Source organism: Strix aluco, chromosome 5 (genome assembly GCF_031877795.1).
Source record: "Strix aluco isolate bStrAlu1 chromosome 5, bStrAlu1.hap1, whole genome shotgun sequence".
Taxonomy (NCBI): domain Eukaryota; kingdom Metazoa; phylum Chordata; class Aves; order Strigiformes; family Strigidae; genus Strix; species Strix aluco.
Genome location: NC_133935.1, coordinates 84,888,726 through 84,907,540, shown reverse-complemented (window position 1 = coordinate 84,907,540; position 18,815 = coordinate 84,888,726). Strand labels below are relative to the sequence as shown.

At 43.2% G+C, this 18,815-nt stretch overlaps 1 protein-coding gene across 5 annotated transcripts in view; it reads right to left on the bottom strand.

Moving 5' to 3' along the window:
- The window catches only part of PRKCQ (protein kinase C theta), a 67,379-nt gene that overhangs the window by 6,977 nt on the left and 41,587 nt on the right, over positions 1-18,815 (bottom strand). For 4 of the 5 annotated variants that reach the window (XM_074828052.1, XM_074828050.1, XM_074828054.1 and 1 more), the window contains 3 exons: positions 9,915-10,006; positions 7,504-7,566; positions 3,710-3,848 (listed from right to left, as the gene is read on the bottom strand). In XM_074828052.1, coding sequence (XP_074684153.1) covers positions 3,710-3,848; positions 7,504-7,566; positions 9,915-10,006 — 294 coding nt within the window. Of the gene's footprint in view, positions 1-2,440; positions 2,824-3,709; positions 3,849-7,503; positions 7,567-9,914; positions 10,007-18,815 lie in introns of those variants that run through there. The other variant, XM_074828055.1, reaches the window with a different exon arrangement.

Here is an 18,815-nt window from a genome sequence, read left to right as displayed (position 1 = left end):
GACCTCTTGAGTTATAGGTAGAGGAATGGGAATTTGCCCTCAGTCAGTTCATTGGTTTGCGCATTTCTGTGTCAGCTATAAAGCGAAGGCTACACCCAGTGTGTGGGGGCCAGGGAGGGTCAGCTGGAGTGATGATCTTCCCTAAGAAGGGATGTGGCATTTTCTTCCCCTACAAACTTGGCCAGACATCACCAAGTTCTCAAATTTCCCCTCTGAGGAAGCAAAATTAATCTCACTTGCCTTTAGATATCTGTTATGGAGATACCTAGAGCTCAACCAGTTATCATTAGCTCCCTTTATAGTCAAGGAAGAGAATTAATCCCAATTTTAGACATCTATCTTAATATTTACCTGCTGTAAAATAACCCCCTCTCCTTTATATATATATCTATATATAGATATTTACATTGCATATGTCTAAAGGTACATGTGATAATGATGATGTCTAGGATCCTTATCAGGATTTTAGAGATGGAGAGGGGAATACCTCATTTTAAGGCACAATCTTTCTTTACTCTTGAGCCCAGAGGTTGGTTGCAGTGTGATCCTCTATACTATAGCTACAATCAATGACAAGCCCTGGAGATGGCTTAAAACCAGTGAAAACAACTATCCAGATCAGTACATATGAAACTGCTGATAGTTGAAAAATTATGGTTTAGAGAGGTGATCTTTACTGCTGGTTCTGACGTACAGCAGAAGTGGGTGAGTAATTTGACTGTTTTCACACCTTGTCTTCATTGGTTGAAAATTGCCACTTGGGCCCAGATTCATCTTATTGCCTAAAAGTTATGTATCTTATTAATTTAGTTATCCAGAGTCTCTCTACAGTCAGTGGAGGGAAAATGGTGACTTAACTGACTTACACACCTAAGATAGGAAGGGATGACTTGTCTTCTGGGTTGATTGTCCTTCTACAACACTGTGAAGTGCCATCTAATGCTTCATTTTTAGATGAACTTTCTCACATTAGGTGAGAAGTATCCCCCTCTTATGTACCTGTGGCATCTAGCAAAGCAAGACCTTAATATCAGAAGTCTAAACCCAAGCTGATGTAGAGTGCTCATGACTAGCACATCTGTCTCCAAAAACACCAAAAAAGGAGACGTAAAAAAGACAAAAAAGCTATTTGATTATAAGACGCAATATATACAATGTGTTTCACTCAGAGCCAAAAAAAGGAATCAGCAGGACTCCCTAATATATTTTTTCTGGATCATTTATAAACAAAATCATCCCAACCTTTCCTTCTGAAAAGACACATTATTTTTATAAGGCTTTCACTTTTAAAGTATAAAATGTCTGGAAAATGAAATTAAATGTTTTATGGCAGTCAAAGAAAAGATTTATTAGTTTTGCAATTCTCTGGAAAAAATAAATAAACTCGGCAATTTCATTTCAGGTTAAGTATTTTTTTTTTGTCAAATATTTTTTGAAATGAAAAAATCGCTTGTCTAGTGACCTAAAGCCCTTTTATTTGCACAGCTGTAGCCAAGGTGCATGGTCTGTAACAAATTACAGTGCTAGCAGCTGCATTGAAATACTGACAAAAAGTCCAGTGCTCCTGCCTCTGGCGGGAGAGGTGATCCATAAACTCTAGCAGTGCTTTCAATTTAAGAGGTAAAATGTTTTATATGCACTCGTTGAATGTCTAAAATAAATGATGGTGCAGAAATAAAACTCTGAGCTATTTTATATTTTAGTCTTTCTCTTTTCTATGAAATAAAATAACAGCTAATGGATTATCACTTGGCTCTCTTTTTTTTAGGATCAGAAAATAGCTTTTTTTTTTTTTTAAATAAAAGCATATTGAAGTAGAATAAAAGACAATTGCAGCTTGACTGCAGAGCACACTTGTACCTGATCTTAGGCAATACAAATCCAATTGATTTGAAGATACCAGCCCTTGTGTCAGCAGTGGTGCAACCTAGATCAGAATTGAGCCCTTGGTGCACAGTAAAAGATCAATGAATTATAGTGGAGGAGAAAAAAAACAAAAGCTTTAAAAGCTATTTGGAAAGTACCAATATCCATCATGAAAACACTAAAATCAGGAAATGGGATCTTGAAAGACAAATAAATGGATTCCAGAGTGATGTCGGACATGATGCATGGATGATTCGTAGGTTCTTCTCTGAGCTGAAAAATGTTTTCTTTGGCTCCAATTTGCGACCTAATTACTCAAAGCCTCTCCATAGTAAGATCTATCATTGTGTGAAGTCACCAGGTTAAGGGAGCTTTCTCTTTTCTGGAGGGATCTAGTCCAAAATATCTAAATATATTAGGAAAAAACAAACAAACAAACAAATTTCTGTCTGGGGAAAAATGGAAAGAAATAAGGGGAAGGGCAAAGGATCTCACTATGGGCAAGCTGAAGTCTGGTGCCTGTGACCACTCAGTTTTATTGCATGGGCACATGGAAGCCAGGTTCAGCTTTTATCCACTAATTATCAGTAGATATCAACTGCAGAACAAGAAGAGGAACTGTTGGTATGTTTTTGCATGGAACTTACAGACTGTCTGGCCTAGCCTTCCTGAGGCAAGAGGACAGACCAGGACCTTAACACAATCTACAAGCTCTGCCTTGCCCTTGTTAGTTCAAGCACATCCTAGCCCTGATACAACTCCATCATCATAGCTTTAGAGCCTTCTTCACCAGGAGGCAACTTGTGGAGGCATGTCCTCCAGTGATGGATTCATGCAGTGACATGAGGTGCTCTGGCACCATGCACAGCCAAAGCAGAGAAGCAGGTAGTCCAGAGCCCAGAGTTAGCAGGTCGGGTCCCAGCTGTCCTCCAGACACCAACACGTCTTCTCTGACTGCTGGCATTTAGAGAGGAAAAATCAGGATGTACAACCGCTCTTGTGTTTATGCATCTCCATCCCTTTTACAAGCAGCTATTGGTTGTTTTTTATCCAGACAGAACTTCAAGCCTGTGTTCAGTTTTAAGGTTATGCTCCTGATGGCAGGGCTTTTTCAGAGCATATAGTGCCTTATTCAGCTCTGGGAGGATGCTCGTGATGCAGGCTGTGTTTGCAGCCGGCTTGGAACCTGTCTGAGTAAAAGAGAAGTCCAAGCTTATGGGTGTCATCCCTATTCAAGCATCAGAGCATATCCCAGAGGGAAGATGAAGCCCAGTCTCTGCTTTATAGCGGACTCAGCTTCTCTTCTCTATCTAAAAGGAGGTTAATCAATGAGAAGGGAGAATCAGCTCCAGGTGAGCATTTTGTCCTATGTTTCTCTATTTTTTCTTTTAGGTTGTGATGAACATCATCCTTTAGAAATGCTCATAGCTCCCTACCAGCTATCAATGAGCCTGTACAGCCACAGAAGCCTACTGTTAGCTAGGTAGGGAACATGCTTCCCATGCCTCGTGCTGTTTCTGTCCCTGAATTGCAGGATGTACCTCTTGGACCTTCTTCTGCCATGCCCCAAACTGGATTTCCATTAAGCATTTCATTTCTAGGTTAAGCCAAGCACCACTTGCTTCCCGGGCCCATTTGCACAAAAAATGAATTAGCCACAAAAATATGCAATGCCAGACAGCAACACAGACTCTGAATCAAACTGAAACCCAGTTTCTAGCCTGGAACTGCTCAAAGGTAGGTTATTACTCTTCGCACCCTCCACCACTGACTGGCAGTCATGTCTTAAGACACGCTCTCTGTCCCACAGCAGCTCGCTGACCTCCTTGGATCCCACACCTACCTCAGGAGCAATATAGTCAGGAGTGCCACAGAAAGTACTTGTCTTTGCATCTCCAAACATGTTCTCCTTGCACATCCCAAAGTCAGCAATTTTGATGTGCCCCTCATTGTCCAAGAGGACATTGTCTAGCTTCAAGTCCCTGTGAAGGAAGAGAAAGAAACCACTCCTTTAAGGTGTTACAGAGCCACACAAGTTATTTTAGCAGGTTATACTTATTAACTTGCTATCTGTCTCTATGTAGTGCCTATATGTTGCAATCACAAAGGAAGGCTGAGGGATGAATGAGGAGCCGCTCTCTTGGACTTCAATATCCCTCTTCCTCATTCCTCCTGTCCCAGCAATGATTCATTTGCTGGAGAGGACTTTGCCCAAGATGTCTTCTAAACGCTGCCTCCTTCGAGGATCAGAATAGTGAGGCTAAAAGGGGCTTTGCACCAGCTGGTGCTTCTGCCCTAACACAGCCTGGAGAAGGTGAGCAAGAAGGGACCAGCTCACTTTCTCCTTCCCTGGGAGTCTCGGTACTCTCTATGAAGCTGCTGCAAGATCTCCCTCCTGGTGCAGGCTCTACAGATGTTGGAAGAGGTAAGGATCCACAAGCCCTGCATGGCTTGCAGAGGGTCAGAATAATCCCAGACATCAGCAGAACACCCACCACCTTTTCACTGCTGGGCTGCATTCTCTGAGCCCCAGGGATTTACAAAGCCCTTCACACACAGCTGCCAAGCTGTTGTCAGAGGTTTCAGGCTCTGAGGTACCGTGGGAAGCAAAGAGTCCAGAGAGAGAAAAATACAGAAATGGATGCAGAAGGAAATAAAAGCAAGTGAGCTGATGAATCATGGCCATTGACAGAGAACAAAGAGGTCCTCATGTGGGAACATTCTCTGAAAGGAGAGAAAAGCACGTAAAGAAAGAAAAAGGCAGAAAGAAAGGAAAGCTGGTATGGCTTCTATCTTAAACTGTTTTATCTTACCTAAAAGTTTTGCTTTTCATTGAAAAAAATGATTCACAGAAATGTTTGGATCAGCGATGCTGCGCTTCACCTGGGATGTAGGTACAATTTGGGTTACCTGGCCTCAGAGCACCCACGTTTCTGCACTGCCTATCCTTTGCTATCAATCACTGCTCCTTTTTAGGGCTCCCAAAGCACTCCCATACAACATTTGCTTGTGCCCACAGCTGAGCATACAATTGGTCTTTTGCAACCTCTGCTGATTCACAGCCTACACACATTTTTCATATCTCAGACAAGAGTCCTAACCACAAGGCTGCTATACAGCTGCCCTCCTGGTCACGACTGTTTTACAATGTGTCTTTTTTTCAGAAATGGCTTTGACTTCCTCAAAGATGGTAATTTCTAATGCATGATGGTCCTGAGATGATCACCTACAATTGCAGGAAAGATGGCTGTTTAGCCTCCTTTTGTGCAAAGCTCCTCATCTTGCTTCGGCCGGGTCCCAGTCAGGGTGGGGGACCTCGTAGTGTCTACACACTAAGTTACTGTCATGGGGCAATTGTTTGTTGCTGCTAGAATATGGCCCAAGAAAAAGTGGGAGTCATCAATCAAAAAGAAATATAGAGACAACCAAGACATTTGCCTTCCAAGTGACAGACACTCATGTTGTCACAATTTCCAGCTGGAATGACTTATTTTAGTTACACCATTGAGATCAGTCTCTGGCTGACAGCACTGCTTTTATTCATCTGGTAGATCGAAGCAAAACAAAAAACCCATCACCTACAGTTCACTTTCATTATTTTGATGAGTCTCAAACTCACTGGCTCCAGGGATTGGAGTTTCTGCCAAAAACACCTCAGCTCATTCATTAAAATTTAAGCCAACATTTCCAAATGTGGGTGCGTGAGACAGAACAGCTGGATTCATTATTCTTACTACATCGCAAGTGAAGTAGTTTCAAAAATGATTTCTATTCACTTTCCTAAGTGCTTAGTTAGCTCTGACTGAGATACTGATGGTTGTGCATTCTCAACTGACCTTGTTGTCATTGTCTTCAATAAAAAAAAAAAGGAAAAAGGAGTAGGACTGGTTAAAACTTTTCTCTCAAAGCTTGATATCCAAAGTAATGTGGCACCGACTACTGGGAATGACCTATTTCTTCTTATCACCATGCTACCCAGTGTCTAGCTATCCCAATTTGCCCACGTTTCCCAAGGCTCCAGACTCTAAACATCTCTCTCCTTTTATGAGGAAATGGATCCCAAACCCTGACACACCACTGGCATAGCAATTCCAAATAAAAATGTGAGTTAGAAACAAAATGTCAGCATTAACAGTCCTGCCACAAACTCACAATATCCTGCAGATATTTTTAATCAACTTTTCTGAGAAGTCTGAGTAAAAATGACAGACATGGCTAAGTGGTTTGGGCTTCAAAAATTTTAAAGTGGTTTGGGCTTCAAAAAATGTTTCCTTTCCGTCATGCAGAACAACAATTAGAACCAGAAACTTGCTGAGACCCCAGAGATCATCTTAGCTTAATGCCGTGTATATTGATCTCATGTTTACGCAATCGCCATCATTGGTCAATAAAAACTATAAATGGCTCCCACGTGAGTACTAATAAGAAATAATAAGGCGAGCTTATATGAATCAAAGCTTGCGTTTTAATGGGAGAGTGGATTATAAACAAGCCATTCACTTTTAGCATTTGTTCTAATGTTCACACTACATGACAAACATTGAAATAATCTCATTTTGGTTTCAGCAAACATCGTTGCTTTAGTGAGCTTTTCATTTGTTTGCAACAAGCTATTTGCTTCCTGCTTTTACAGAAGGCTGCAATGTAGTAACTAACTTTTGCCATGAAGATGAGCTGGACTAGAGCTCCCCAGAAATTCAGTTCCTACTTTTGTCCATGGGAAAGCAGACTGTGGCCTGATTCCTGCAGCCCTTCTTGCTCCCATCTTGTCTCTGTCCTTTTTTATAGGTCTGAAGCACAATGCTTGAGCATTAGATCAAAACATCCGTGAATAATTTTGAAGCTCCTAGGGACATCAAACAGAAGCTGGAATGGGCAGTTTTGTAATAGAGGATTTCTTCTCCTCAGGATTTGTTAAGACTGATGCATTGTGGACTAAGGTCATACTAGTAACTTTGGGAGAAGACTTTTCTGTCTGAGTGCAGCTGCCTGCAGTGTCCCACCTAGTCCCCACTGGCTCCCTGTAGAGACCGATGGTAGAAACGGGCACTTCTCATACACACTCTAACACGGGTTTGATGAACCTAAAAAAGCCCACTCCTCTCTGCTTACTACAAGAAAAGCTCAGGTGGCTAGCTCAGACTCGTGATGGTAGGTGAGATGAATCCCATCTCCACATGGAACTGTGCACAGCAGACCTGTTAGTAACCCCAAAATTAAGGTATATCACTGTCTCCCTGATGTTGTTACTTGAGATGAGCTTGTCACCACTGTCCCAGGGTAACCAGCACAGCAGAAATACCAAATTTTTCATGGCTAACTTGACCTTATATACCTTCATACATAGAAAGCTTAAACCGGGTGCCTATGCTGGGTGCTATATGAACAATTCAGTGTAAATGAATAAAACGACTTGTTCTAATGTTAAGTGAAATATGACTGGATTCTCAAAAAGGGCTCAAAACTGCCTTTTCTACGTTACCTCTTCAAAATAAACTAGCCAGACTCTGTAAAAAGGAAATCTGCATTGAAATGCAATACTAGTATAATACCAAGTAAAAAACTCTGAGTTACCATTAGTGCTTGCAGGGAAAGCAGAAAAATTTTAACATATTAGACACTAAAGAGTAAAATTACCTGTATATTATGCCCTTGGAATGGAGGAACTGGAGCCCACATATGATTTCAGCAGCATAAAACCTGAGTGACAGAAGGCAGAAGTTAGAACCGATGCTTCCCAACAGGCACTTTCAACTAGACCCAAAAAGATGGAAACTTTGTCTCCACAGGAGCCAAAATTTCATTAAGTTCCCAGAAGGTTTGGAGTGTCTCCAGAAGGCTTGGGGTAGCTGGATTTTACAGGTAACTGATTGGATGATGTGAGATTCCCAAAAGCATGCCACATGGCTAGCAGCCCAACTCCCACTGAGACCACTTTGTGAAATGGTAGGGATTTGAAGCCTGCTCATCTTCAGGGATTTGGAAGCCACACTGCATGGCTAGATGCATTTTTTTATACATAACTGACTCTGAGGACATGTCCTTCACTGCCCAAGGATCTCCAGATCACTTGCGGAGCAAAAAACCACCACCCAGCTCCTACTGCCTACCCTGCCTCAAGATACAGTCCCTGCTGCAAGGAAGGCAGAGTGGGTGGTGTCTGTGCCTCTCCCTTACTTACATATTTAAAATAAATCAGTGAGTTACAGCGATGCACCAGAATGTAAACTGCAAATTATAGTTAATGCCTCAAAACTCAACAGAGCAGCTATAATCTGCCATGTTCAGTAGCTGCTGCACAAAGAGTGGAGTGGTCCCAGCAATGGGACAAGCAGGTGGGCAACTGGGTTTGGGGACCACAGGCAGGCTCCTTGGCTTGTCAAACAGACCTCTTCACTGCTCAGGTTTATGACTTGCTTTTGAGATTTCATCCAAGATATGAAATATCTAGTAGCTTGGTGGCCTTTCTCCAGCATCTTTTCAAGTTTGAGATCTTTCTTCTGAACACATTCCTGTCTAAAGGACAACACCACATTCTGTTGCAAAGAGGCAGCGTAAGACTGAAACACCGTCACACAATGAAAGTGCCCTCCCAGAAGGGAATGTAATCACAGGATTGTATGCCCCTCCAGCGTTATACAGCTCTGCTCCTTCAGTCTTCAATGCATGGGCCCTTAATTCTGGAGATTGAAATGCTTTTGAAAAAACCATCAAATTAAACACCGATTTAAATGCATTTTTAAAAAAAATTCTTAAATAAAAATTAATTCCTATGGTCGTTTCAATATTGACTTTCAAAATACCTTTTGCTTGCAGAGGATTAAAAGCACCTTTCATTTATTCTAATTCTTCTATTTACTTTAATCAAAGCTAAATAAATTTTTAATTCTCTGTTGGCGTATTAATTTTTTGTTTAAATTTACCTTCTGCACTTTTGATAGGTTTTATCTCTTTCCCCACCCCTCCTTGAACCTGAAAGGGGAAAAGGGAAAATCCCATTACTTCTAACAAACAACAGCTACACCTCTGATCACTGGACCGGGAACCTTCAGCTTAAGCAGGTCCTGCAGCTTGACTACAGGCCACCCAGTGTTGTAAAGAACAAGATATTTGGTTCCACAGAAGGCCAAAAATGCATCTGTGGGATTTCTTTGATGGTGGTAAATCTGGGGTGAAGGTTGGGTCCTGCAATGTCCATTGGAGGTTGGACCTCCAATTATGGGCTGAGCAAGAACTCAATGAGTGCAGCAAAGAGCAACCTCAGGGCTGCTGTAATTCACAACAGACACCTGCAGGTTGCTTTAAAATTACCTTCACCCATGGACCATGTAAATAAGATCTTAGGCATGCTCGGGGGTGCTTCTAGACAGTGGAGGCACTTCCAGAGGTAAGGTCTCAGCTGGATTGAATGGTCCCTTTGCAACTCCTCTCTGTTTGAGGGACGGCAGTCCTGGGAAGGGGACTTATCTATCCAGCTCAGCTCTTGGCTCTGGACAAATGTTTGTGGGACTATGCTGAGGGTAGCACAAAATACAGGAGTCAGGTCACAGGCTAGAAGGAGGTCCCTGATTTTCAGGCTAAAGGATAAGCCTGCAGGCAGATGCAATTGTGACAAGGATGCAGTAGCATCTGTAATGCTTCCAGAGAGAAATAGCTTTCCTCATTGACCAAGAATGCAGAGCAAGGTCACATCTGACTGAAATCAGCTGTGTGGACGGGCTCTAAAAAGCCTTCTGTGGGAGGGGAAAGAGGACAGGGAGAGGTTACTTGCTCCAAGCCCATCATCGAGGCGGGGTGATGACCTGCACATCTGTTTTGTTCCATTTGGAGAGAGCTGGGATAGACAGTGATTCTGCTTCCAACGCAAGCATTATGCCCCCTTTGCAGTTGGGTAAGGTGCAGAGAGGTCAAATGATTTGCCCAAGGTTTCCTCTACAGGGCAGTAGCAGAGCTGAGAATAAAATCAATCTCCCTGGCATCTGCAGCTGCTGCACTTGCTTCTACCATGTGTGCAACCTGCAAGCCGAAAGGTAATAATAACATCTTACGTTGCTCTGGGAAGGTCGAACTTATGACAACTCTGGATATGGAACATGAGGTCTCCTCCATTGAGGTATTCCATCACAAAAAAGAGGTTTTCCTAGAGAATGAGACAAGATCACAGTAAGGGGTGAGGAAGGGCAAAAGAAAAGTAAAAAACCCAAACCCACCCAGAAAGCACTCGAAAAGAGGAATGAAAAGGTTACAGCGAGGGTTTTGGAAAGAAAGCAGTTTCTTTTTCAGATTCCTCATTTCTCCTCTTTGTTCTCTAAGCCCATACTCACCCTCTCTGCTCTGATTTGTATAAACAGCATTAGCAGACATTGCAAATCCACTTAATAACCAGCTGGTGCCATTGATTTTTACCAGCAGACCTCAAGGCTCACTAGAAGGGGATGAGTAACTCTACAGTGCCTGTATAAGAGAAGGACAGATGGACAAGCTTCCTGGGGGACTAGTGGAAGAGGCAGAATTAAATCCCAGATCTCCTCTGGTTCCCACCCCAGGACATTATCCATCCAGTGGACTGATCTCAAGCTGGTGCTACCTGCATTCCTGCACATCTTTAGTGGAGGCACATGGGTCTGAACTTCCAAGTTATCAGAGACACCGGCCAGATGTTGCAACCTGTTTTAAGCGTGCGCTTGATTTTAAGCCTGAAAGCTGCTCTATTAAACAAGGCAAGATGTAACTTGTTAGTGGGAAGATTCATGAATTAATCATATTTCTGGATGCCCATTGAGTGCTCGCATGTCAGAGAAGCCTGGAGACTGATTGCATGTGACCATCAGTCTTTCAACCAAGGCAGTGGAAAACTCTCCTCCTGGTACATAGAAATGATGGGGGGAATCTCTGTATTGAATAAAGAGCAGAACTGATCACCAGGGTTTCCTTTCCAACCCTTGATGTATGCCACACTGATCCCCTTGCTGCTTCATCAGCCCTAACTTCACCACCAGGCCCCCGCAGAAGCTGGAGGCTGATTCAGACCAATCCCTTCCACATTGAATTGTACCTACAAAGAAGGAGGGGCACTTTTTTCTGGAAGAAGAGTATCTGTGCAATGAGTTATGTTCCCAGTTTAAAAGTCTGTTTCAGGAATCTGAGTTTTTGTGCATAAATGCATGAATAAAATAAAAAGGATGCAGTATTTCTTTTTCACAGAAACCTCTCTCTGTTCTGTATTCATCTGAAGTTAGTCATCTCCAGGCTATGCTAAAGTTTATGAATATGTTCCCTTCGTTGCCTATTCCCCATCACATTTTTTGGGGGGGGGAAATATAGTTCTTTTCACTTATATTTTTAACAGTTGAAGCAAGATTTTTATCCATAAGATCTAATGTAAGCATGTCTGGCAGCAAGCCAAGAGCTGGCTATTTAAAAAAAACCAACAGTGTGTGTTCTTTTCAAATAACAGCTGTCTGCTCTAATTTGTGCAATTTCTTTAGCCAGATCCTTTTAATTACAGTACTCTTATTTAAATGGACGTCTGGCTGGAAACCCCACCTGTCATCCAACAAGCACAGGGCCAGATCTGGCCTCCCAGGGAAAGAATACAAATTTTGCCAATAAACCAAATGGGTGCAGGTTTTCAGTTTGAAGGTCTTGCATCTGTAGAGATCTGTGTACACAATTCAGTTTAAACAACAAGGCCAAGTGGAGATGGGCAATTTAGTATAGGAATGCATAAATCTTGGAAGCAATGTGAGCTCAGGAGCCTGTTCAGGAAAACACTTGAACAGATGCTCTTTGTGAAGGTACACAGGGAGGTGATGAGGTTTAGTCAACAACAGACCAGCAGCCACATATATCACACTGGGACAGAAGAAACCTCATGGGTCTTCAAATGGGCCAGATTCAGTTTCACTGGACTGGGAAGAAGAAAACCCCTGGGTTTCCCTGGAAAGTCCACTGAGTTTGACACCACCTCATCACACATCTTTAAGCATAACTTGAAGTCCATGTTTATTCAGCAGAACAAGCAGTCGTGCTCTGCTTGCTTATGTATTTGAGCAACCATCTGATGCACCTATTTAATTGAACTGGGGGCTCTAACTTGAATCTGGGGACTTTGGCAGCACCCTTCTGCCATCTGAGGAAAGAAAATGTGGGCTACCTCTCAGATTAACTGGCATCTAAAGATCATTATATGAACTCTTGCTCCACTGTCTAAAGCTATGAAGTTGAAGACTAACTTAGGCATGATTAATACTGAAGTTCATGGTCTGCCAGGTGCTACAGAGTGGTACATAAATGCTGTTGAAAAGAAAGAGGCAACACTCTAAGTTTTCTTATCTGAGACTTGGAAGTTCCCCTTGTTTCTTACAAAGGTCAGTTGTCTGAAACAGCCAATGGAGAAAAATTGCTTGATCAGCCTTAAGTACATCATTACGAGTAACAAGATCTAACCAAGCAGTGCAAGATGCAACAAATTATTGGAGACATCTTCCCAAACCTGAGATCTACAGAGCCTTAGAACATGTTAACAATGAGAAGCAGCAAAACCCATGCTTGAAACCACTGAAAATTCAACAGTGTGCTAGAGGTTAAAGGGTTAAAAGCACACAGAGGACATGTTTGCAGACAGGCTCCAACCTACACTTCCTCTTGTCCTGGGAAAGTTTATCTGATGGCTCCTGTCTGCTACTGCCAGGCTCAGAAGTCTGACAGCACCTGAAGCAGGCAAGAGTGGGCTAAGGGGTTATTTCTCAAGATGTGGCAGCTGGGATGGCATGACTTTATCATGACCTTATCCCCTATGATGGTCCTAGCTCAGGGATGCTAAGCAAACAAACAGGAATGCTGTTCCTTGGTGATGGAACCTACACAGCTCTGAAGGGAAGAGCCCCTCACCTTCACCCTACCTGTCTGCCTTGCAGACAGATGACAGATGACTGCTGACCCTCTGTGAGAGCATCCTCGGGTAGCAAACACTCAAGTCAAACTTCTGGTCATGGTTCCAGACTCACACAACAGAACAGGTCTGGTCTCTCGGCAGAGCTTGGGGGCCATCTTTTACAACCACAGAGCTCAAAGAGGACCATAAAGGCTTTTCCTGCACTCAGCGATGGACACTACCCCAGGATAGTTGGCACTAGTTGCCTTGTGGACGTCCATATATCAGTCATTCCCTACTTCTTGATCATCCTCCAGGGGCCTTTTCTGTTGCAGCAGAGGGAACATGTTAAACCCCTCTGCGGGAGGACAAAGCACTGCTCCTACAGCAAACAGAACCGTACAACATGATGTTGTACAACACACAGCCAGACACACACAGGTGTGCATCCTGCACACAAAATAACATGGTTCCCTAGTCAACTCAATCTTGCCAGGTGCTGAAGGACTTGATTACGGCAAGAACTCAATTTCTTGCCCTATTACTGCCTCAGTGCCTGTGCTGAGCTGAGCTGAGCTCTGCAGAGCCACCTGCTCCCTCTGCTTCTCCAGGACGTGGCAGGGATAGAGTTAAACCAACCTGCTTCTGTTCTGCATGCAACTGCTGTGAGAATGAATAGTCACTATCAGAGATGCTTTCAACTTTATAAACAATGAGTATAAAGCAAGCAGCATTTAAACTGATCTTTTGAAGGTACATCCTATAACAGGCTCTTAAAATCCTCAAACCAGCTGGAAGCCCTCCAGAGCACTTTTCTGCAGAGATTTTCAGATTTTGTTTTCTTTGCATTTGAAAGCACTTGCATACATACAAATACACAATTTAACACCATTTACTGAAAAGCAAAATTTCTTCTTCCCAGGGCTTCCAGGAGGATGAATATTGGAAAAATTAATGCTGCGGGACAGTGTGGCTTTACCCTTGTTTACAGCAGTTACCCCAGCAAATGGATCCATGTGGAGAAGGCTCCACAACACATATTCAGTGACCTAACCCCACTGCATGCCCATTGAATTAGGTTGTCCCTTGCCAAGAGAAAGGTTTAACACCATGCAATTCCTGCAGCTGATTCTTGTCTCACATTTTCATGCAGCTCAGCCCAGCCCAGCCTGGGTGCTCATCCACGCTTCAGATCTATTTTATTTCATGGGATAGATGGGAGCAAAAGGCCTCTCAGCCCTTCTCCACCACACCACCCACTGAGTGTTGCAAACCCATCACAGCATCCCATCCAGTGGGAAAGCAAGCAATGCACATGCTCCTCATTGTGTCTACTCTCATGAGGAACAGCTAATGCAGGGTCACTCCTTGCTAGTAGGAGACCACAGGAGGTATTAACATTGCTATCTGCACCATCCAGGGACGAGCAAAGTCAGTCTGTTACAGATTAGAGCAACCCCAGGTTTAATTTTGTTCTCTGGTTTAAAGACCTTTTTTTCCCCTCTAGTGTAATATCAGTCTGTTTGCTGGAGATGGCAGCATTTCTTACAGCTGTCAAATCATTCAGTCCAGTCCCTGATCTCACGATTTATTTTTTGATCTAATCTTTGCATTGTCAGTATTTTTGACTGCATGTTAAACGGCTCATTTGGGATGCTTAGCTTTGTGTGCCCATCTAATTGGTACAAAGCATATGAATATATTATACACATATATCAAAATATATATGTATACATAAAGGTGCAGACATGGCTGGCAATAGCTCCTTTCACTTGAGTTCTGAGATCCCAGGACCCTTCCTCACAGCTCAGAGCAGGCAGACTATATCACTTGCAGTGGTAAACCGAGTTACTGTCAGTCTTGTCTTGCAAGAGGACGTGGCTTTCGCTATCAGTATTGGGTGGGAACTTGGAAAGAGACTAATTTTCTCAAGGCTAGAAAAAAAATTCTGTGAAGAGTTGGGGATAGAAAAATTCACCAGACCCGAACTTAAAAAGTAGTTAAATTTATGAAACATTAATATTTTATCAGCTGAAAAATAGGGGAAAAATGTTTTTATTTTAAGAAGTCAACTTTTTTTCAGGACAAAGTGCAGCTACACTGCAGATTTTTAGAAATCTCAGGCAAAGCTGAATGCACTTTGGGCTGATTTTCCTCAGAGCTGGACAACAGGAAGGCAATGAGAATATGTGTATTGAATATGTCAATCATCTATCACTTCAAAAAAAACATGCCTGGGAGCTGGCCCCCTCTTTTCCTTGCCAATACACTCCACCTGTTCACACCACATGGACTGACACCACCTAGAAGTGTCTTGTAAGGACTTCGTATTTTTGATGTTATAATTACAGCTGCTCACACCTTCTCTGGCAGAACCTTGCTGAAATCCCAAAGTTCTGCTGAGACACTGCTATTTCTACTGAACCATGTTGAAATTTTGGCCAGGATTGAATGAGACCTTGCCAGCTTTCCTGTCTGCTGGTTGCAAGAGGCAAAATCCCCAAAGCCTCCCTCAACTTTCCAATTCTTTCCCAACTTTTCCATCAGCTGGTACAAATTTGGCCAACTAGCCTTGAATCGGATGTTTCCAGGCTGATGTATCTCCCCCAAAATACTAGGATGGACACCTAGAAACCCTGGAGCTTCAAGATTGTGTCTCCCAAATGACTGAATGGTTTGAACAAGGGAAAAATCACTTGTGTTGTCCTGTACTCTCTTCCTTCCTGGTCAATATCAAAACTAGGATGCTGGCTACAAAGACATCTGGTCTAACCTCACAGAACACCTCGTCTTGTGACCAAGATTTTTGTTGTGTCTTTAGTTTAGTCTGTCCAGTCTTTTGTTGTGCTTCAGTGGTTCAGCAGTGCTGGAAGTCAAGGCTTGCAACCTCACCTCCCCGGAGGGTGACTTCTGCAATGCATCAGCATCCTGCAGCCATGCTGTGGTCAGAGAAGATCCTGCATTGCTTGGACAGGGCATGTGGGCCTGATCCAGGGCTGCTCACAAGGTCCATGGGACAGCCAGGCAGTGGAGCTGAACACCAAACGGGTGTGAAATGTGCATGTGCCAACCTACATGCTGTGATTAAGGTCAAATAATTCAGCCCTGTCCCTCTAAAGGTAAGACAAAGATAGAAGAAAACTGAAATAGCCTTTGGCAAATTTTGCAGGAATTGCAATTTCCTTCAAGGAGATATTTTAATGAGAAATCTCCTGAAAATACTCATGGAAAACACTTCAGAGCCTAATAATTTTTAAATTAGGATCACACTCCTTATTTACAATCCTTTTCTCCTTCCTGCCAATGTAAGAGGTTTTAAAGTCAGTATTAAGCACATTAAAACAACAAAGCATGTGAAATGGCTCACCACCAGGACTTTGAAAAGATATCATACATTAGTAAAGCAGAAAAGAATTGTTTCTGTAACATTTGCTTTTAAATTGCAATGAAGATAACTTCTCTTTTGGTTTGAGACAGTCTTCTGTATTGGTATTTTGTGCTACAAGCCAAAACTCCTCAGGAATTAATTTGCATTTAGGTAAAGGCTGTGAATAAGAATTTGGTCAATGAAGTAAAGAAACAGTTAGAAACAAAAGTGACTTTCAAAAAGGGAAAGCCTATTTTTATCACAGAAGATCAGTGAAATGTAAAAAGCACTGGGATGCTAGTCACTGTTTTGGTATTACTAATTTTGGGATTTCACAGAATTATAAACATGTTTTTCCTCCTCTTTAACATAACAGTATCCCTTTAAATCTAGTACAACAGAATAACTCTCTGAGCGTGTTGTTAAAATTCACACCATATAATTATGTCAGCTGAATATCTGGATGCAAAGATTACTGCAGTAAAATAAAACAGTCAAGTTCAAAAACAGATCAGGAAAAAAACCACACGCGTTTGAATTTATTCTCATGTAGCAAAATATGACAAGTATTCTGAGTTTCGATAGCACTGATCATTCGGCCTCTGCAGGAATAAAAAGCGGCATTAGGTGCCTGGTGCCTACAAAAACCTGTCTGAAGGGCTGTCAAGCTTTATATATTTCAGTATTCACTGATTACCTGGGTTGAGGCCAGGAAGAAACTAATCCCAGAGCTCAGAGAACTGTCAACAGATTATATGACTTTTTTTCCCTCTGGAGACATGGGGACTACTGAGGTTCTTGTCTGAGCATAGGAATATTCCTGTTTTTACTGTCCTTTTCAGAGTACCTGAAGCAGCTCAGAAACCTCGAGAATCAAACCATTAGAGATTCAGAACAGCACTGACACATGCACTTCTGTTTGAAACTACTTATCTACCCAGTGAAACCTTTAAAAAAAAAAATTTCAATTGAAAATTCAAGTTTTCAATATTAAAGTCCAGAGAGGGACTACAGAGCAGTGCTCTGGCTTCTAAAATGATTGCTCCAAAAGATTATGAGTGAACCATGCTGTCCTTTGAGCTGTGAAAGACTACCCATGGCTTGTCACAGCTCTCCTGCTCTGAGTGACTTTCACATGTTGAGCGATTGCCACTTGGCTTGCAAAGGTCAGAGGAGAAAAACATAAGCTAGAAATCAGTCACAGCCCAGAGCGACTTTGGTCTGAGCAGCCACATTCCAGCTTTGTCTATAAACTTGAGGGCAAATGAAGAGATCAAATAACTTTAAAGTGACAATCTTGCCTTGGGATGAGATGGATGGAGATGCTTTCTATATGTCAAGAGGACAATACTGTAATGTGGCCCATAAGACAGTGTAGGAAAAGATCACTTGGGTGTTTGAGCCTGGCACCCATGTTTTTTTCTGGCACTCATTGCTTTTTCGTTCTGCAGGTTTTTCTTGCGTCAGCTACAGCTAGAAGCACAGTCCCTCCCTAAGTGATCAGTAAATCCAATCTGGCTGCTGACATGACTCCATTTGTCTGTCATCTTTTTGTTGGGGTGTATTGGGTTTGCATCGCAAGGTTTTGATAGCGGAGGGCTACTGGTGTGGCTTCTGTGAGAAGCTGCTAGAAGCTTCCCTCGTGTCCAACAAAGCCAATGCCAGCCGGCTCCAAGATGGACCCACCCCTGGCCAAGGCTGAGCCCATCAGCGATGGTGGTAGCGCCTCTGGGATAACATATTTAAGAAGGAGAAAATGTTGCTGTGCAACAACAGTTGCAGTCAGAGAGAGGAGTGAGAATATATGTGAGAAACAACCCTGAAGACACTAGTGTCAGTGAAGAAGGAGGGGCAGGAGGTGCTTCAGGAGCAGAGATTCCCCTGCAGCCTGTGGTGCAGCCCATGGTGAGGCAGCTGTGCCCTGCACCCAGGGAGGGTAACGGGGGAGCAGATCTCCACCTGCAGCCCGGGGAGGACCCCACATCAGAGCAGGGGGATGTGCCCAAAGGAGGATGTGACCTGTGGGAACCCCATGCTGGAGCAGGCTCCTGGCAGGACCTGTGGCCCCGTAGAGAGAGGAGCCCACTCTGGAGCAGGTTTTCTGGCAGGACTTGTGACCCCGTGGGGGACCCAAGCTGGAGCAGTCTGTTCCTGAAGGGCTGCACCCATGGGAGGGACCCATGCTGGAGCAGTTCGTGAAGAGCTGCAGCCTGTGGGAAGGACTCACACCGGAGAAGTTCATGAAGGACTGTCTGCTGTGGGAGGGACCCCACACTGGGGCAGGGGAAGAGTGTGAGGAGTCCCCCCCTGAGGAGGAAGAGGCGGCAGAAACAACGTGAGATGAACTGACTGCAACCCCCATTCCCCATTCCCCCATCTCCCTGCGCAGCTGGTGGGGAGGAGGTAGAGAAAATCAGGAGTGAAGTTGAGCCCAGGAAGAAGGGAGGAGTCGAGGAGAAGGTATTTTTAAATTTTGCTTTTATTTCTCATTATCCTACTCTGATTTGATTGGTAATAAATGAAGCTAATTTCCCCAAGTTGAGTCTGTTTTGCCTGTGATGGTAATTGGTGACTGATCTCCCCGTCCTTATCTCGCCTCACAAGTCTTTCACTGTATTTTCTCTCCCCTGTCCAGCTGATGAGGGGAGTGATAGAGCAGCTTTGGTGAGCACCTGGCATCCAGCCAGGGTCAACCACCACATGTGG